The 20,944-nt window shown below is 46.0% G+C and overlaps 1 protein-coding gene across 3 annotated transcripts; it reads left to right on the forward strand.

Moving 5' to 3' along the window:
- The first annotated feature begins 6,396 nt into the window (after window positions 1-6,396).
- BLCAP (BLCAP apoptosis inducing factor) lies at window positions 6,397-20,625 on the forward strand. Of its 3 annotated transcripts, none has more exons than XM_024202004.3 (3): window positions 6,426-6,499; window positions 17,118-17,189; window positions 18,812-20,625. In XM_024202004.3, exon 3 carries the CDS (start codon window positions 18,930-18,932, stop codon window positions 19,191-19,193), a length of 264 nt encoding a protein of 87 aa, XP_024057772.1. In that variant the 5' UTR covers window positions 6,426-6,499; window positions 17,118-17,189; window positions 18,812-18,929; the 3' UTR covers window positions 19,194-20,625. The 3 variants fall into 3 exon arrangements, with proteins under 3 accessions (XP_024057771.1, XP_024057772.1, XP_024057773.1); XM_024202005.3 differs by having other exon boundaries at window positions 6,438-6,499; window positions 17,122-17,189; XM_024202003.2 differs by lacking the exon at window positions 17,118-17,189 and having other exon boundaries at window positions 6,397-6,499.
- The last annotated feature ends 319 nt before the right edge of the window (window positions 20,626-20,944 follow it).

Here is a 20,944-nt window from a genome sequence, read left to right on the forward strand (position 1 = left end):
TTGTACCTGTCTCAGAATTTCCTTTATATCTATTACTTCTGATTTCTAGAAATGGCGTGACCAGAACTGAACCCAATATCCCAGGTGAGGGTGAACCACTACTAACCTAATTGTAGTATGATTCTCTGTCCCATCCTTTTTATCCCTTAACAGTTAGTTTGCTTTTCTTTATTTGCTCATTGAGCAGAGGTCTTCACTGAATGAGAGCCAGCTCTGTTTTCTGAGTGATGCTTAATTTTAGATCCCAGCAAAGCATATGAGTGGCTCAGATTATTTCTTGTAGTGTGCATCGCTTTGCATTTGTCAATCTGCTCTCATGCTGCGTTCTTCACATTGTTCTCTAGTCTTGACTAACCCAAATAATTGTGCCATCTGGACTTCTTGCTACCTCCTTGCTCACTCTCTTTTCCAGATCATAATAATGGTCCTAATGCAGATCCTTGGGCACTCTGCTATTGGCTGTCTGCTATGTTGAAAACTGGCCATTTGTCCCTACTCTGTTCTCTTACTTAGTTTTTAATCCATGACCATACTTTGCCTGTCATCCCATGACTACTTAATTTCCTTAATAGGTTTTTGTGAGGGACTGTCAAAGGCTCCTTAAATGCCCAAATAAACTATTCCAACCTGTTCTCCTATATCCACTATTTTGTGATTATGCTTGAAAGATTATAGCAGATTGAAGAGGCACAGTTTTTTTGGCAGTAGCAGCTGAACAAACTCTTGTGCTATTAAAGACACACAAGCCATGTGGCTCACCTTTTGTTCCAGATATGCAGCATCCCATCAGCCTCTTTTTCTCTTTGTTTTTAAAAAGTAATATCTGACCCTAGGGAGAGTAATTAGTAGCAAATAGTACATTTGTTTTGAAACCTGTCTGCTATATAGTGGCAGGTTTGAGGGCAGGCAGAGCCTCTTCAATGCTACACTGTGGGCAGCATCTCTCTGGGTTGTATACATCTACCCTAAATGACAGATTGTGTGCATTTCCCCTAAATTCAGCCTCAGTAGCTTCCCCCACTTCTACAGAACTACAGCGCAAACGAGTGAGAGAACATTACCAAGATTTCTTCACTGCTTCCATCCAAATGAAACCCCAGCAGCAGGACTAGATAGTGTGAAAGTGTCAGTGTTTCACCACTGGAATACTCCCCCTATGATGGATCTCATGAGATTCCAGATTCACTCAGCCTCTGCTTCTCCACCTCATTTATTTAAGGCACCTTGCAAACTAAACATGAAAACCTACCAAGTCCAGACTAAAATGTAGCAGTGCACCTTGTTGCTATTTTTCTTCCCATCAAAGAAAACCCTGCTTGCCTAGGCTACTGAGTAAGGAGAATTTTACAAGACCCATCTGAGATGTTTCACATTTGAATGCTGGTGTTATCACTAGTCTAGGAGCATCATCCCATTCAATGCAGAAAAATCGTTACCCACAACCATACTTTCACTCTACTTTTCTCTCCTCTCCCCTCTCAATCCAAGTTTTAACTACATCCATTTCTGCAGTGGCTCCTTACAGCCACAAGGTGTCCCCAAAACACTAAACTAGAAACTAGGAGGCTGAGACAGTAAGATTTTGTTGTGTTTCCAGGACTATATCCTTGGGTACCCCTTTTGTGACATGTGCAGATGACAGTGACCGGGGATGATGGAACAATTTTTGAGTGGGGTGTTGAGAGCTGTTAAACCAAACTGTAAACCCTGTATGGGATGGAAACCACTTCAAGCAGGGAGTGCTGCAGCACCCCCCCGCACCCATAGTTCCAGCACCTATGACAGTGACTAGCAGCTATCTACAGTAAAAGTGATGAAGGTGGCTAAATGGGGCACAAGGAAATTATTAGAAGCAGATATTTGCAAAGACCAGTTTGTTGATTAAATCCAACCTGCAAAGACGCAGAATAATGCAAAAGATAGGTAAAGGGACATGACCATCCAGATTAGAATTGAAAAACTGAAAGATTTTAAAAAATATAACACAACCACATCCTTAATTCTGTCCTTTATGGCAATCATGCTACCTTACCTGCCCCTAACAATATTGTCACTTTCTTTATGCCCATCACAATTCCAGATCAGGGCCCCTATTAATGCAGTCCTACAGGACTCTCTGTGCAGCAGTTTGACACAAGGATTGTCAACTCCTGGAGCCAGGGACTGTCTCTTTATTTGGCTTTGTACAGTACCCAGCACCCAAGGGTTCAGGAGTAATTGCAGCTGGTTGGCAGCCATCATGCAGGGCACATGGAGCTGCCTCTTCTCTTTGTTTCAGCCACACAGTCACCATTCAAATGGCTAACCACTAGAGCTGTGCAGCGAACGGAAATGCTGTTGTGTGAAGGATTTTGAAATTTTAAAATTTGTTTTCATTCTGATTCAAAATGTTCAGATTTCATTCTGTAATTCCCTGAAAATTGCCCCAAACCCCCATTTCAATTTGGATTGATCAAACTGCTTCATTTTGATTTTGATTTGCTATTAGTATCTCCTTTGTCCTCCTGCAGCCTCAGGTGCCTAGGCATCCACCAGTTTCGGCCATTTATTTTGGACTTGTGCTGGTCTGTTCAGGCTTCTGAGTGTCATGTTGATGAATTTGGTTTCTTTCTCTAGGGTTCTGTGTTATGGTTCTCTAGGTTGCCCTTATTTTCTAGGTGGTGTCCATATTATTGCTTCCCATGAAAGTCATGTTGGTGGCATCCCAAAGTGCGTCCTAATCAAGTCCATTGTTGTCTTACCCCACTCCCACAAGAGCGAGACTACAAGGTGCTGGCATCCCTAGGGGGCAGAGTTAAGGTTGTGCTGTGTTTGTGTGTAAAGCAGCAGCTTAACGGAGCACTTCCTACATTTGGTGAGCCTGTGGCTTGCTTTTTCCTGTCACACTACCATCCCTTGTGGGGAGATCTTACCTGAACATTTCCTGGTTTGCTACTGTGTGAGCGTGGGGCTCTGAAGTCCCACGGTTCAGAAGGGGATAGAGAGGAGGTGGTCCTGTTGTGCCGCTGCAACCATCTTTGTGCCATCTCAGTGAAGTTGTCAATGAATTCAGGCTGGTAGAGGGCAGGGGTTTCATACCCACTCACCTGCGTATCATCCATGCAAGCACAGGTGGGCAGATGTTACAGGTGAACACACACACATTCACTATCTGACACACTGCTTTGCAACATGGAAGCAGATCCATGGCACAAGTTTAGGGTATTGTTTGTAACCCATTAGTGAGCATGTGTTATAGGCCCTGGGTTACACTAGCATCAGGGGGCTGGTGAGCATGCCCCATACCCTAAGCTGCGCGTGGGCACGAATAGTCTGTAGGGGGCCATGAGGATTCCTGAAGCCAGCTTGATCCCTACCTTTTTTCAGCACTGTTTCAAACACACGTTTCTCCTGACTGTCTCATTTTTGGCAGCAGTTGCTGGGAGTGATGGAGCCAGTTTAGGTTTGTGGAGTTCCCCAGCCTTGCATAGAACCAGCAGGGTATTACCTACTTTGCCATTAGTCCCACAAACAGAGCTAAGGAGGATTCATGGTGGGGCCTGTGATGTTAGCGCTGACAACAGCATGGCTCCTACTGGGATAAGAGACCCGCATATGAGACAATAATAGAATATGTCATTGTGCATGGCACCACGGTAGCACAGCTGTAATTAAACTGACATTGATAACTACCTGCCGTATGGATTGGCAGAGGTCTCAGGTATGTAAATACAGACATCCTTGCTTTGTGCTGACATTGAACAGCAGGTGTACAGACATTGACGGGGGAGGCTGGATCAAGTGCCTCCAATGCTTCCTTTTGGAGCGGGGAACCACATTAGAACATTGGCAATCTACCAGTGAAACAGAGAGCTTCGTGCTCCACAAAGTCTTCTGTGTCCTTTCATCCCTGAGTCTCACTACGCGGGGTACTTGGGCCCTATCTATACTACAGCTCTGACCTCAGCAGCAGCACATGGTTATCTGACAGAGACATCAGCACTCTAACATGGAGGTTTGTTTGCAATGTCACTAAGACAGCATAGTTATGAGTTGGTATCAGGAAATTGCACCAAGTCTAGATCATATTAGGATTATGACTTGTATTACAGAAGCTCCTAACTGCCCTGTTATGTTCACAGCATGCACACAAAGTATTAGGACCCTCCTCCCCCCAAATACTCTTCCTGGAAGGTTGCAACGTAACACTACTTTATTTCTAAGAATCCAGAACTCTTCCCAACAACAAAACACAGAGAGAAAACAGGCTGCTCCCTAAGGCAGAGAGGCACCACTCACCCAACCTTTAGCCAGATCGCACCCTTTACAACAGAGCCTCCTTGCCTGCAAGCAGGGCCAGAAAACCCCTTAAAACTTAAAGTGAGTTCCTGTAATCGTAACAGTTTTCATTACATTACAGGCCCCAATTGAGATCAGAATCCAATGTGCTAGGCACTGTACATACACGTAGTGAGAGAGAGTCCCTGCCCCAGAACGCATACACTCTAAATATCTGAGACACACAAAAGGGTGGGGGGAAAGGAAGTATTATTACCACCATTTATGGAGAACTGATAAACAGGAAGATCAAGTGATTGCCCAAAGTCAAACAGGAACTCCGTGTGGTATTAAGGCTGACTTTAAGGGCTGAGCTTCCTAGACAGAGAGTCTGGGTAAGGCACTGTGAAGTTCTTCTTGTTATGCGACACCTGTGCATAGCAGAAAGTGCTACCATGCTGATTTGATACTGTTTGACCCCCACTTTGCACCAGTGTCAATGAAAACACAAGGTGCAATGTAGGGGATAGGAACACAGGGCTGCAGAGAGCCTGAAAGAGCAATTGAAAACACAGTGGCTGACCCTGAAAGAAACCTGAGGAGAGGTTTTTGGGTCAGGGATGCAGGCTGAAAAGAGTACCCTTGGTGCTGTGAACAAAAGAAGCTGTTTCCTTCTATTTGATTCCTTCTGCATTCAGAGACACAGGACTTTGTACGTTCTTTGTGAATAGACAAAACTGCATCCAAGAAAATACATCACTGTCACCGATTTCTCCTCCTAATTGGAAAAAAAATACAAGCATCCCTCCCCCCCCCATTGTTGGCTAATTATTCAGGTCAAAAGGGGCAACACTGATTTTTCGCAGTGTGATCAGACATGAGTGACACATTGCAGTCATGTTACAATGGAGGCTGCTACACAGAATGAGATATACATGAACAAACAACATTTCCACTACAATACAAAGGCACAGGAAGCCTATAATTCTGGAGACATTAGCAATGTGTTCTCTATCTCTCCCTGCTATGCACGTTATATGATGCTTCTCCACCAGAGACAGATGACAAACCAGCCACATGGCTCCAGTTGCTACCTAGCTCTGGAGATAGGCCAAAGCCATTAAAACTGAAGTGTAAGGGTATTTGGATCTAGTGTTTTCATTTAATCTGCTATGAAGATAAAGGTATAAGATAGTTATAATGACTTCTAAGCCAGTTTAATGAATTGGGGGGCCTGATTCATGATTTTTGAATATTTGAAATTGGCAACACTGTCTCAGCTGGTGTAAATTGGTGTGCTTTCATTAAAGTCAATTAAGTTATGCCAATTTGCATCAACTGAGAATCTATCCCTCTATCTATTATGCAAGCTATGCAATGATAGTCAAAGCTCATGTTTCTGGCTATAAACTGTTTTGGATTTTTCCTCGCTATATACTGCATTGCATGAATGATCTGATGAATTATGTGTATGGTAGAGGGTTGGGGAGGGATTGTGTATGAGAGGTTTTCTAAAGCCTGGAGATCCCCGGGGGCAGGGGATGATGATCCAGTGGGGCTGACCCAGTATTAGCCACCAACACCGCACGCACAGTTGCATGCTCCATCGCAGGGCTTGTATGAGGGCAGCCTGCGGCCTCCAGCTTTCCAAAATCGGATCTTTAATATCCCTAGAGAAATGTGTTTATTAATTTTTTAAAAATGCACCATTGCAATGGTGCTTGAGGAGAGTTATGCTGTAGTAATACAGACACGCACAGCGATCTATTCAATTAACATGGCCACTTGAATGCCCACAGCAGTCTCCCCACCCTTGGGGGAGGCCAGCCTGCTGCAGCTCCCCGCTCCACACCCGCGAGCAGGCTCCAGCGATCTCTGCGGCGCCCCCCGGGCCATCGCACGCTGCATATCCACGAGACTGGAATCTCCAGGAGGCGCTCAGCCGGGGCTGTCCGTGGCGGTGCCTGATCAAAATAGGCCCAGACCACCTACATGGGGCCAGCTTTCTCCGGGGAGCGCTGAGGAGGAGTAAGGGAGTGTGTTAACCATTGGGGGGCAAGGCTACCGGGGTGACACGGTGCGGGATAGAGACAGGCAGTGGGAGGGCAGCCCCACAGGAGACCCGTCGCGACTCTCAGGCAGAGAGCAGCTAGCTGGGGACCTGTGGGAGTGACGGACGCAGGCGAGCGCAGCAGCAGCGGGACGGTCCGGGCCGCGGAGAGCGCCATGGCGGAGTGCGCAGGTAACGGGTGTTTCTGGGGTCTAGGGCCCCAGGGGGCCTCTCCTAGCGCGAGTGCGGCCCCAGGGCTGAGAGGAGGCAGCGTCCCCCCGCTCCTGGTGCAGGCGGGCTGGGGGGGCCCCTGTCCGCCCGGGTGATCCTGTGCCTGGCCTCGCCGGGGCTCCCTCAGCGCGTTGGGGTGCGCGGGCCGGTCGGGCAGGGGTCCCGAGGCGCGGCTCCCGTCACCCGCCCCGCCGTGCTGGCAGCGTGGCTCGCTCTCCCTTTGCTCGAGGGCTGTGGGGACGTCTGGAGCCCGGACTCAGCGCTGTCTCCCTTGCCTTGGGCTCGCCCGTGATATTTAACGGGGGCAGGGGCAGGTTCCTGTTTTCTGCCAAGCTCCAAGTGTGGGGCCACGTCAGAGGCTTTCCCCAGAACTAACCTGTGAAGTGCAAGTGCGGCCCACAGCCTGGCGAGGGGTCGGTCTCCGTGGAGAACGCGACCACGTGCTCGGGCAGATTATCCTTAGACAAATAAGTGCGGAGCGAGGGGCTTGGGGCGAGGCCCCTGTTGCCATTTCTTTGCTGATCCATTTGTCTGATTTCTCTAGATAGAAATACTTCCCCATCTTTGGATCATCTATCCTCTAGTTCAGAGGTGGGCAAACTACGGCCCGCGCGCCCCTCCTGCCCCGGGAGGCTCGCCCCCGGCCCCTCCCCTGCAGTTCCCCCTCTCCCGCAGCCTCATCTCGCCCCACCGCCAGCGCAGTGCTCTGGGCGGCGGGGCTGCGAGCTCCTGGGGCAGCGCAGCTGCAGAGCCGTGGCTTGACCCGCTGCTCTGTGCTGCGCGGTGGCGTGGCTGGCTCCAGCCGGGTGGCGCGGCTGCCTGTCCTGCTGCTCTGGGCGGTGAGGTTGTAGCGCCCTCAGCCACCGGTGCTCCAGGCAGCGCGGTAAGGGGCAGGGAGCAGGAGGGGTTGGATAGAGGGCAGGGGAGTCCGGGATGGTGGTTAGGGGTCGGGGCAGTCAGAGGGCGGGGCACAGGGGGTTGAATGGGGCAGGGTCCCAGGGGGGGCAGTTAGGAAGGGGGGGGGTTGGATGGGGGGCGGGGGGAAGTCGGGGACAGGGAGAATGGATGGGGCAGGGGTCCTGGGGGGGCAGTCAGGAAGGAGAGGGGGGGTTGGATGGGGTGGCGGGGGATCCGGGGGCTGTCAGGGGACGGGGGGTGGATGGGGCAGGAGTCTCAGGAGGAGGGGGCGTCAGGAGGCGAGAAGCGGGGGGAGGGGTCAGATAGGGGGCGGGGGCCAGGCCATGCCTGGCTGTTTGGGGAGGCACAGCCTCCCCTAACCGGCCGTCCATACAATTTTTGGAAATGGGATGCGGCCCTCAGGCCAAAAAGTTTGCCTGCCCCTGATCTAGTTCTTTTCCGATCCCCTTCATGTCCCTTGGGTCTGTAGATCTCCCTTTTTCCAGTTCTTGGCTTTCCATGATTTTTTTTAACATTAAAAAAAAAAAAAAAAACGTGCACACCTCTCCTCATAAAAACTAGTCTGGGCTAAATTTGACAGTCACAATCAGAAGTAGCTCTGTTTCCTGTTTATGTATTACATCCATTTCCTTTGCTGGTGCTGGACCATGCTTGTAACTTGGCTGCAGTTTAGTGTGGTAAGGCAGTGCTGGTATGGTCCTCTGCACTGAACAAATATATAGAAAAATGTTTTTTAATGATAACAGGCATATAATTCACTTCAGTGGATGTTGTGTTAATCCTGCTGCTTAGATGCAAGCATAGATGGATGACATGACAAATGATTAACTGTGCAGCTGTTCTGACGACTACTTTGGTTCGATCTTTCTTCTTAAGATTGTGATAGGGAGACAGTACTGTCACCTGAAGACCAATGGTGGGTTAATTATTTGCAAGGTAGTTCAGTGGGCTCTCAAAATACTTTTTTGTTAGTAGTGCAATGATTATCTGTAATTTACCGAGGAAAAATTTAAATGCATTTGCTCTTCTTTCCATGCTGTCATTCTCTTCTACGTATCTCAGTTTTCTCTCTCTCCTTTCAGAGTCTGGCACTTTATGCTATCTGCCTATCTTAAGAACATCAGAATGGCCATTCTGGGTCAGACCAATGATCCATCTATCTCAGTGTTCTGTGTTTTGATGGTGGCTAGTGCCAGATGCTTCAGAGGGAATGAATAGAACAGGGCAATTTCAAGTGATCCATCCTTTGTCATCCAGTCCCAGCTTCTGGCACTTGGGGGTTTAGGGACCCCTGCAGCATGGGGTTGTGTCCCTGACCACCTTGGCTAATCACGATTGATGGACCTAGCCTCCATGAACTTCTCTAATTCTTTTTTGAACCCAGTTATGCTTTTGGGCTTCACAACACCCCATAGCATTGAGTTCCATATGTTGACATTGTTGTGTGAAAAAGTACTTCTTCATGTTTGTTTTAAACCTGTTGCCTATGTGTTTTGTCAGGTGACCCCTAGTTCTTATGTTATGTGAAGGGGTAAATAATACTTCCCTATTCACTTTCTTCACACCATTCATGATTTTATAGACTTCTATCATATTCCCCCCCCGTCATCTTTTTTCTAAGATGTACAGTCCCCGTCTTTTTAATCTCTCCTCTTATAAAAGCTGTTCCATACCCCTAATCATTTTTGTTGCCTTTCTCTGCACCTTTCCCACTTCTAATATATCTTTTTTTGAAATGGGGTGACTAGAACTGCAGGCAGTATTCAAGATTGGGCATTTACATAGTAACGACATTATATTTTCTGTCTTCTTATCTGTCCCTTTCCTAATGGTTCCTAACATTCTGTTAGCTTGTTTGACTGCCACTGTGCATTGAGTGGGCATTTTCAGAGAACTATGCCTGATGACATTAAGATCTTTCTTGAGTGATAACAGCTAATTTAGATCCCATTATTTTGTATGTATAGTTGGGATTATTTTATCCAATGTGCATTTCTTTGTATTTATTAACATTGAATTTCATCAGCCATATTGTCACCCAGTTTTTTGAGATCCCTTTGTAACTCTTTGCAGTCAGGTTTGGACTTAACTGTCTTGAGAATTTTGTATCATTTGCATATATCGCCACCTCACTGTTCGTCCCCTGTTCCAGATCATTTATGAATATGTTGAACAACACAGGGCCCAGTACAGATCTTTGGGGGACCTTGCTATTTACCCTTCTCCACTTGTGAAAACTGACAACTTAGTACTATCCTTTTTTTCAACCAGTTAGTGATCCATGAAAGAACCTTCCCTCTTATTCCATGGCAGCTTAGGGCATGGCTACACTTGCAGATGTAGAGCGCTGTGAGTTACACCCGCCTTCGGAGAGTGCAGTAGGGAAAGCGCTGCAGTCTGTCCACACTGACAGCTGCTTGTGCACTGGCATGGCCACATTTGCGGCACTTGCAGCGGCATTGGGAGCGGTGCATTATGGGCAGCTATCCTAGCATTCAAGTGACTACCAATGTGATATATTCCATCATGTGCCAGCAATGCCCCCTCTGCCATGTACATTGGCCATACCGGACAGTCTCTACGCAAAAGAATAAATGGACACAAATCTGACATCAAGAATCCTAACATTCAAAAACCAGTAGGAGAACACTTCAGCCTCTCTGGTCACTCAGTAACAGACTTAAAGGTGGCAATTTTGCAACAGAAAAGCTTCAAAAACAGACTCCAACAAGAAACAGCTGAACTAGAATTAATTTTCAAACTAGATGCCATTAACTTGGGCTTGAATAGAGACTGGGAGTGGCTGGGTCATTACACAAATTGAGTCTATTTCCCCATGTTAAGTATCCTCACACCTTCTTGTCAACTGTCTGGAATGGTTTTAGAGTAGCAGCCGTGTGAGTCTGTATCCGCAAAAAGAACAGGAGTACTTGTGGCGCCTTAGAGACTAACAAATAAAGTTTTTTTTTCTCCTGCTGATAATAGCTCATCTTAATTAGCCTCTTAGAGTTGGTATGGCAACTTTCACCTTTTCATGTTCTCTGTATGTATCTATATCTTCTTACTATACATTCCATTCTATGCATCTGATGAAGTGTGCTGTAGCCCACGAAAGCTTATGCTCAAATAAATTTGTTAGTCTCTAAGGTGCCACAAATACTCCTGTTCTTTCAGTGTAGTAGGGCACTTCCATCGGCCGGAATAAGGCCGTAGTGTAGACACTTGACAGAATTTGCTCTAGACACCTGGTGCCTCTAAATTCCAGGGAGACGTTTGTGTTTCTAAAAAGCTGAATAGTTGACCATCTTCTTGCTGGTACATAAGTGATCTCTTGCTGTAAAGCCTTTTAGCTGCCAAACTGGGTGGCAGCTTGACTAGCATGCTGGGAGGGAACGATTCATAAATCACCTAAGTTTTGCCTTCCCTCTGGACCAACACCTGCTTAATAGCAACCCTAATGAGGGCTGAATAAGATTACCACTGAGCACTTCCTTGGGTGTTTAGTGGGGATAATCAGAGCTGACTTTCACTAGTCAGGGGTAAGTAGAGCCCTAAGGTAATTGGGAGTGGCACACTCTCTCTGCAGAAGAGAGGGGATATAAAATGGGTATCCATGGACTAATATATAGGGACTATAGCTTAATGAATACCTTACAACTAAAGTTACGATGAATTAAGCCTTTTCTACTTGTAGATTATCCAGGAACAGATCACAAGCTCCTCAAATGTATTTATTCTCATAGCTTTTTGAATACTTCATTGCAAATACTTAAAATTAGAGCAGTGCTGGTTATTTGTGACTGGTTAGATAATTCATAATGTTGTTTTTGTTCCCTGACTCCCTGAATGTGCAAGTACTTATGCATGTGAATCTTAAAATTGTTCCTGTTAAGTTAGACCTTGGTGGTTTGAATAACTGAATCATAGAAATGTAGAGTTGGAAGGCACCTCAAGAAGTCAAGTCCATCTCCCTGCACTGAGGCAGGACCAAGTAAACCTAGACCAGGGGTAGGCAACCTATGGCATGCGTGCCAAAGGCAGCACATGAGCTGATTTTCAGTGGCACTCACGCTGCCCGGGTCCTGGCCACCAGTCCGGGGGGGCTCTGCATTTTAATTTAATTTTAAATGAAGCTTCTTAAACATTTTAAAAACCTTATATACTTTACATACAACAATAGTTTAGTTATATATTACAGACCTATGGAAAGAGACCTTCTAAAAACGTTAAAATGTATTACTGGCACGCGAAACCTTAAATTAGAGTGAATAAATGAAGACTCGGCACACCACTTCTGAAAGGTTGCCGACCCCTGACCTAGACCAACCCTGATAGGTGTTTGTATAATGTGTGCAGCCCTCCTCACTGTCCGCCATCTCTGACAGGAGTATGGAGCATGCACAATTCTGCACTATTGTAAGTATTGCAAGCACAGGACACGTGATCCTCTGGTATTTGCAGAGCTGTAAGAATAATCAAATCAGCGGGGAACATGACAGTTTCTTGGAGGATAGGCTGCTGTGGGATATAGCGAGAACCAATTCAAAGTTGTTGGTGCCATTTACAGAGCAGCTGAAGATGGTGGAGTGCCACTTCTGGGTCTGAGAAACAAGCACTGACTGGTGGGATCCCATCGTAATGCAGGCTTGGGATGAGGAGCAGTGGCTGCAGAACTTTCAGATGTGCAAGGCCACATTCCTGGATCTGTATGCCACGCTCGCCCCAGCTCTCCAGCGTAGGACACTGAAGTGAGAGCTGGACTGACAGAGAAGAAGCACTACACAGATTTCACAGGGGAGACCAGTATTTCTCAAATTGGGGGTTCTGACCCAAAAGGGAGTTGCGGGGGGGGGGGTCACAAGTTTATTTTAGGGGGATCTGCAACTCCTTTTTGGGTCAGGACCCCTGCAATTACAACGCCTTGAAATTTCAGATTTAAATAGCTGAAATCATGAAATGTACGGGTTTTTAAAATCCTATGACCATGACATTGACCAAAATGGACCGTGAATTTGGTAGGGCCTAGTTATAGCTGTCTAGTGTGCTGAATAATATGTGTGAAGCAAAGGGGGAAAAGTTGCTGCTGGGGCAAAGGGTAGAGGTGGAGTAGCTGTCTGCAGTGTTTGAGCAGCCAGATACAAGGAGCTTATACGGCTCAGGGAGGCTTTGAAAGAGCATTTAAACAGCAACCCACAATAATGTGTTGTGGTGTACTGTGCTCTACCTGACCCTGCTGTTTTGGGGCCTGTTAAGAATTGTGTGACACTTGTTGTACATCTATGAATATACCAGTGTCAGTGCACCTATGAATTTTGCAGTGCTTGTTGTATATTTGATGATATACTGTTTGCCACTGATCTTATGAGTTGTTACACTATACAGTAACAAGTGGGTGATTTCAAAACTGGTTGGCACTCTGCAGCATATGTTTGTGAACTAATAAAGATGAATTATTTTCCAATAATTTTATTCAGTAATAGAATCAGTACAAAGAAAAGTCTGTGCAAGTTAAAAGCAAATACATTAAAAACTTAAGTTCTGTTCCATTAATTTATTAACAAGGGGAAGAACATTCATGTCCATTTTACATCCATGTACAGCAACTGTGGCATTCACAGATCAGTGTTTGTGAAGCTGTGGTTGTCCTTTAATGGTGGAGTGTTAGGGGTAGGGATGCGGCCCCTGAAAACACATGGTATGTAGGGGTGGGTGTGAGTGCGCATGCTGTAATGAAGTTCTCCATGGTCTGCAAAGGGGGTGAGCCCAGGATTGTTGAACCTGTAAGGTCCATAAGAGTCTGCAGCATCTGTTTGCTGCCAGTGAAGCCCCATTATGTCCTAGTCCCTGTGGGGCACCTGGCATTGGCCATTGTCGGTAGACAGGATACTGGGCTAGATGGACCTTGGTCTGACCCAGTAGGGCCGTTCTTATGTTCTTATGATCACCATCCTTTTATAACAACCCTAAATGTATTTGAAGGTTATCAGGTGCTCTCTCAGCTTTCTTTTCTCAAGACTAAACATGCCCAGTTTTTTTAACCTTTTCTTATAGGTCAGATTTTCTGGACCTTTCATAATTTTTGTTGCTCTCCTCTGGACTCACCCAATTTGTCCTCTTTCCTAAAGTGTGGTGCCCATAATTGGACACAGTACTCAGCTGAGGCCTCACCAGTGCTGAGACAAGAGAAACAATTACCTCCTGTGTTTTCCACACAACACTCCTGTTAGTGGACCCCAGAATATTAGCTTTTTTTCTCACCTGCATCACGTTCATATTCAGTTTGTGATCTACTATAACCCCCAGATCCTTTTCAGCAGTACACTTAGCCTGTTGTTCCTATTTTGTAGTTGTGCATTTGATGTTTTTTCTTCCTAAGTGTAGGACTGTGCACTTGTCATTATTGAATTTAATCTTGTTGATTTCAGACCAATTCTCCAATTTGTAAAGGCCATTCTTCAAAATGCTTGCAACTCCTCCCATCTTGGTGTCATCTGCAAATTTGATAAGTGTACTCTCCACTCAATCATCCATGTCATTAATGAAAGTACTGAGTGATACTGGACCTGGGACATACCCCGTGGGTCCCCACTAGATACATCCCTCAAATTTGACAGAGAACCATTGATAAGTACTCTTTGAGTACGGTTTTTCAGCTAGTTGTGATCCACCTTATAGTTATTTCATCTAGACCACATTTCCCCTGTTTGCTTATGAGACTGTCATGTATGACTGTCAAAACCCTTACAAAAATCAAGATATATCACACTACTTTTTCTCCCAATCCACCAGGCCAGTAACCTTGTCAAGGAAGGCAATTAGATTAATTTGGGAATAATTTGTTCTTAACAAATCCATGCTGGCTATTCCCATAACCCTATTATCCTCTTGGTGCTTAAATGTTGTTCATGGGAGCAAGTGGAAAGGATGTGAGCATGACTGGCGTGGATTCACTAATGAGCATAAGCGACTGTCTGTGGAAAACCATTTGTATTTGCTTAGCTCTGATGTGGTGGGTCGCTCAGACCCTGAGGGTATTGCAGGAATTCTAGAGTAGGAGACGCCAATGCGCTGCCTGGAGATCATAGAAAGGAACAGTGAATTATTGAGTGCAGTGAGAATGTCAGGCAGCTTTTTGTACGCTCTCTGACTCAAGGGTCTAAAGTTAAACTTAGCGGTGCTAACAGCTGTGATGGATTCAGAGGAGTCACTGTTCCTGGAATGACTAACAAAAGTGGCTGACAAACCAGATGAGAGTGAGTATAAGGACTGCAATCTGTAAAGATGACAGTGCACCATCTTAGCCAAGGAATCAATGAAAGATGAGTCAGAGGTGAATGAGATCAGTAGGTTTGGAAGAAGCAGAATGCCATTGTGAGACGGGGAAGCACAGACAATGAAATGCTGCTGTATGGCAGTTAATAACTTGCTGTCAGTACCTGGTAATCTACTCCTCTTGGTCAAGAGCAGATAACTGTAGTTTCCTTGAGGAAAAAGAGAAAATCAGGTGGGGATTTGGTGTGCTTGCTGTGTCCCTGCCTCAGACTATTGCTCAGGAGTCTAGGCAGAATTGAATAATTTTAAAATACTCTTGTAACTTGCATAAGAAAGTGTGTGTCAAAGACCACAAACCAAATAAATATTTCACCATTTAGTAAAAGAAAGGTGATATGGCTAAGATGACTGGAATCCCCATGGGACACTCTCATAGCCGTGTTGGACTTGGGTGGGTGGCGAAAAAGAGGTGGAAAAGAGTACTTGTTACTATTAACAGCTGATCCACCAGCCAGGGAAGGTAGAATCCATGCTCCAGACAAATGCATAGTTCTAGTTCCTTTACTCAGGGCTCTTATGTTTTGAATCTTGGTGTCTCAATAAAGCAACCCAATATAGTCTCACTACCCTTCAGGGTCATATGTTAGCATTTGTCTCTAGGACTTCACAGCCCTACCCTGCTGAGGTTTCTCTCCAGCCAGCTCCTGCTCCCTGTAGGTGTCTTCTTGTCATGCTTTCCACCTGACGGGTACAGAGACCTCCCCCTTCCTCTGGCTGCTCCTCTGCCTAAGAGAGAGAAGCCTTATGTGATTGCCTTTAGGCACATCACTAGGAGCAAATATGTGACCTACAACTACAGCTCTCAGCCTTAAAGGGCCCAACGGCTGTACCATGTGCTTCAGTACACTGCAGTCCATTGGTGGAAATAGTGATTTTTGTGTATACTTTATATAATGGTTAAGCTTGTAAAGTGCTTTGAGGGGAACATGGGGACAAAAGTTGCTATATAAGTAACAATAAGATTCATGTTGTGCATATGATATGGAGCAGTTTAGAAGGATTCAAGGAGAGCTGCAGAGCACTGACTTGCCACAATTGTTTTACTGCCTGCTGTCATACCATATGTTTGAATAGATAGGAACAAAAAGTGAGTGTCTGAGTAGGGAGAAGAGCAGTGACTTGGCTGCTCAACTCCCATGAGAGCTGTGCTGCTAGCTCACTTCTGTGAACACTTACCCTGGGGAGGAACTAACTAATACTTAGCTTCTATAATGATGTTCATCTGAGGATCTCAACATGCTTTACAAAGGTTAATAGCCCTTCTGCACCTCTGTGATATAGGGAAGTATTATCTTTTTAACTAACTATAGCCCATGGACACACAGACTGAAGCAGGAATAAAAACTTGGGAGTCCGAGTCCAGTTTCTTGGCTCTAACCACTAGAAAATACTGACACGTAAAACAAACAACTTAATAATTGTGAGGCCTGAAAATAAACTCATTAGTTTTACTGATAAAATAGCCCCCACCTCCCCGCTCTCTGCTGGACGATACTTTCTCTCCTCTCCACCACACCTTCCCAGGACCAGTGCACCCCATGCTTTCTCCAGGAATACTCTAAAACGCTGGTGATGTGCTGTCTGCCGGGATGGAGATGCTGGGCAGCCGCCTCTTTCATCACTATTAAAATACACCCTCTTGCTGGTGGCGTGGGGAGAATGTTGCCTATGAGGCCGGAATGTGTTCCCAGCTCTTGCTGGAGGAGCAGGTGCTCAAATATGCCTGGGAACTTCTTAATCTTTATTATGACTTCACTCTCTTTTGGCAGGAAACCATTTTCTTTGTGGCCGTGTTTTGGCTTTTTCATGCAGCCCCTTCTTCCCTCCTCATCCCTGCTCCCCTAGCCAGGAAATCCCATCCTTCTCTTCTAGTTTTAGCCAAGGGAATATGTTGTTTATCTTCTCGGCTTCTTTGTCCCACGGGCCCCCCTGCAACTAGAGTTTCTATTCCTGCCTGGCTCAGCTCAGCCCTTCTGCCCTCTGACACAGAGAGAACCATGCAGTTTAGTGTTTGAAGGAAGAAGGGTCTTTAGGACAAGCCGTTATAAACCAAGAATGTGTTTGCTCTGCATGGTCACTAGAACCCCTGGCACTTCTCTAAGAGGAGGGGCTTGCCCTGTTGTCCTTGGGCACATGTTTCACTTGCCCTTTTGTGCCTTGGCTGCCTGCCATCCCCTTCAGCTGTGCTGTATAAATGTAGTTATGAAGCACTGTGGGATGAAAGGTGCTGTATAAATGTAAACTGTTCTCATTAGCCCTTGTTGAGAGATCTGCTGCCTGTGCCTTCGTTTTTCCCTTTACCACCACCACACTTTGTGTATTGTTTCAGCAAGGTACTGACAAGGAGTCAGAACCAGGACTAATACCCTAATCCTACCATTGACTTGCTGTGTGATCTTGGGTAAGTTTCAAAATCCTCTTTCTCCAACCATTTCCCCTATCTGTAAACTGAAAATATATCCTCCTTCTAAAGTACTTTGAGATCCTCGGATGACAAATGCTATCTAGAGCTAAGTATTCTAGCTTGAGCTGTTTAGATTGCTCACTGTGGCTGCTGCTGATCTGTTAAAGGGAGCAGTGCAACTTAGTATACTGGTTGGCCACTCTCTCCATTCAGATGCCTTCTCAAAACATGCTGCTTTCACATGGTTTTATTATGATAATCCAAGGAAGGAAATCCCATGTTTATGTATAAACACTGTCATTTTGAGATTGTCCCATATCTGATCCATCAGTGTATTTTGTCTGATCTGAATGTGTCTGTCTGGCTTAGATTGTAAATCCTTCAGGCAGAGACGGTCTTTCTCATTGTAGTGCATTGTAGTGCATGCTGTCATCATTCAGAGTTTAGCTACACATGGCTTGAATTTCATATTGCATGATTGGGATCTCTGCTGTCAGAATGCTGCATTAGAAGATGCATACTATGTTTGGGGCTAGGGGACTTTTTAATGGGCCCATGTATGTGCAGAGGAGATGGTACATGGATGGGCCCAAGATATGAGTTTTTCAGCAATGTGTCTAAATGCCATAAAGGCATCTTTCTCTGACCTCCGCCCCAGCTTTCCCTCTTCTAAGATCTTAAGAAGTTGCTGAGGGAAACTGAGTTTCACTGTTGGTTTTTACCTCCTCCCCAAGGGCTTTCTTTGCAGTACCTGCATCTGTGTGAAATTGACTCTGGGTTTGCAGCTGCTGAGGAAAGGAATGACAAGCAGGACTGCAGAGCAGACTCGGTAAAATTCTCCCACTTTAGGTGCAGGCAGGAAAGCAAGAAGCAACCTGGCAAAGGAGAGATTCCCATGATCCCATCCTCAGTTCAGATGTGAAGATCTCATCAATCATCACAGTCCCTCTCGCATGCTGTCAGCATTATGCTGAACCACTTTTCCAGCTGTGCCTATTAGACAGATGTGATTTCCCCTTTGGAAGCAAAATTAGGTTCTGTTCCTTGTCTTCCATTACTTCCCACGCAACCACTGTGCGGTGATCTTTGTAAAGTGCACTTGCTGACACCACCTTCCAAATTTCTTTGGACAGTTTGAGCTGAGTATGCACATTAGTAGGAAAACCAGCCACTCTAGTCTTTCCCCATGGAATCCTTTGCTTTCTCTCTAGCCTCCCACACTGCGCGAAGGGACTGGGTTTTTTACTACTTTGTTAAATTTGAGCCAGTGACACAGATAACAGCTGGCCTTTGGGAAAGAGAAGCATTGACCAGGAAGTTAGACCAAATCCATCTCCTTGTCGATGCAGGCTTGCCCCCCTATTGTACATTTTTTAAATGTTTTATCTAGTGTTATGTACTCAGTGGTGGTATTTTCACCATTTTCCCTGGGAGACTATAGTGCAGCCTCCAATCTTGGTGTGAGGAACTCCTAATACTAAACCATGTTAAAACAATGCCATGATTGTCAGTGTACAGTAGATTGGGAGCAAATAAGTGACTCGGTGTATGAGGAGAATTGGTTTTGGCCTCTCTAGCACATTACCCTAATCCTGACTCTTTTTCTTTTTCTTTTAAAGCTTTATCTTCACGTTACAGAACAGTGTTGGGAATCCTGCTCACCTGAGGAGCTGCAGGAAAAAGTTCTAGGAGTGCTTCTGATTGCTGCTGTCCCTGGGTCCCTGCCTGCCAGTCACTATGTACTGCCTTCAGTGGTTACTGCCTGTCCTCCTCATTCCGAAGCCCCTCAACCCGGCTTTGTGGTTCAGTCACTCAATGTTCATGGGCTTCTATCTGCTGAGTTTCCTCCTGGAGCGGAAGCCATGCACAATCTGTGCCTTGGTCTTCCTGGCAGCCTTGTTCCTCATCTGCTACAGCTGCTGGGGGAACTGCTTCTTGTATCACTGCAGTGGCTCCCAGCTGCCTGAGTCTGCTCATGATCCCAGCATAGTCGGTACCTAAAAGTTCCTCCAGCTTGCTGACAGCTCTGGGTTTGCTTTTAAAGAGGGGCGTTGGGTGAGGTTGGGGGCGGGGGGAGGGAGGGCTTGCTAGGCATGTGACTGGAGTACAAGCAGCCTGTTTTCTATAAAGTGTGGACTACAGCGGCAAATTCCTGACCAGCCCTCCCACTTTGCCTATGAAATTTGATGTCAGTTGTTTACTGTGTGAATTCTGGCACTGCTACCTGCTTTTAGAAGCAGAAGAGTTATATGTTTTCCCTTCCCTTATTTCTGGGAATGGACACTGGCCCTCCCCTCTGAGAAGTGGTGGAAGAAGGACCTGTCCAGCTGTTGCATTGTGGTCATCTGTGTTTGTCTCTCAATTGTCTGTATAAGGCCACGGCTGTCTCTGTGGGAGCCTTGGGCCCACCAGTTCTGCTGAAGCAGTTAGAAGATTCTCCATGTTGCTGTTTGCGGGGAGATAGTCGTCATTGCACTGCTGTTCAAGGGGACTTGCAACAGTTAACAGATGCACTCAGCTGAAAGCTGCTGGAGCCAGAGACTGCTGAGTTATCTCCTCCTGCTCCTCATGCCAAATTGAAAAATGTGCACTGCCCAAGTGCTTTCTGAACTGCTTGCATTCTCCCAGATCATAACTGAAAAAACGTTGAGTTGTCACGATGCTGCTTTTAAAGCGCTTCTCACAGGCATCAAAGCCTGCCTCCCTCTCTGCTGGATTTCCAGTTTACAGAGGTCTTGACTCTTTGGATACAAAGCATGCTCTGCTGTGGTGTTTGGGGTTGTTTTAATTTCACTGTTAGTTTAAAACTGTCAGCATTCCTAGCTGGAATGATGAGGTGAGAGCAGGGAGGGAGGATTCAGAGTTTTTAGTAAGCATGATGTGGGGTGGTTCAAAATAGCAAATGGTTGTATCCATTTAACTGACAGTGTTTGCAGGCCAGGACTGTCTGTGCATTTTCTTTTGTCCCAAGCAACCCAGCCGCTAGTAATGTGCAATGGAGGGAGGGAGCAATAAATGGCTAGTGAGCAGTCCTGGGATCTCTCTTCTCTCCTGGCAGGCTGGTTTTGGGGAGCCTAGGGGAGGTTTCCCTAGTGGCACTTGCTGTACAGCTTTCTTCCCTGCTCATCTGTTCCAGTGCATAGCAGCAGCTCCCAGAGGGAATGGTGTTCCTTGCTGTGGCAAATGTTTGCTTGTGAGAAACTTAACCAGTTCTTGAAATACACTGGGTCTATAAACTTTCAAGGTTATGTTCCTGTCTGCCATCCATTTGTCTCCACACAAGCTTCTCCTACTGGAGAGCTGCAGAGATGGTTGCTGCTCTCTCAAGGGAGGTTAAAACTAAAACCAGCTGTGAAACTTCCAGAGCATTGTATTGTTTGTTCACTGCACAGCTGTTCACAATGTTCAATAAAGCTTTATAAACTTTGGTCTATGGACTTGTGCCAGTTGTGATGTATTCACTACCCCTGGACTAAGGCATTTGGATGAGTAATGTTTTCTGACCTTTTCTGCCCCACTCCACATTCTGTTCCCAGAACAAGCTGCAGCAAAACCTCCAAAAAAGTGGTTCAGGAGTCTACACCAAGGTTTGTCCTATGAGACACAGCTCCCCGAACACTGATGCTTTCCATTGATTATTTAATGTTGATTCAGATTGTAAGGTTTAAACTGTCTTCAACGTGGCTTTGGGGCCTCATCCAAGTTGCAGCCCTGAACTCTGTGTGTGTTTGCTTTGACCTGCCCTTAGAGCT

Source organism: Terrapene carolina, unplaced genomic scaffold (genome assembly GCF_002925995.2).
Source record: "Terrapene carolina triunguis isolate 2854851 unplaced genomic scaffold, T_m_triunguis-2.0 Scaffold233, whole genome shotgun sequence".
Lineage (NCBI taxonomy): Eukaryota > Metazoa > Chordata > Testudines > Emydidae > Terrapene > Terrapene triunguis.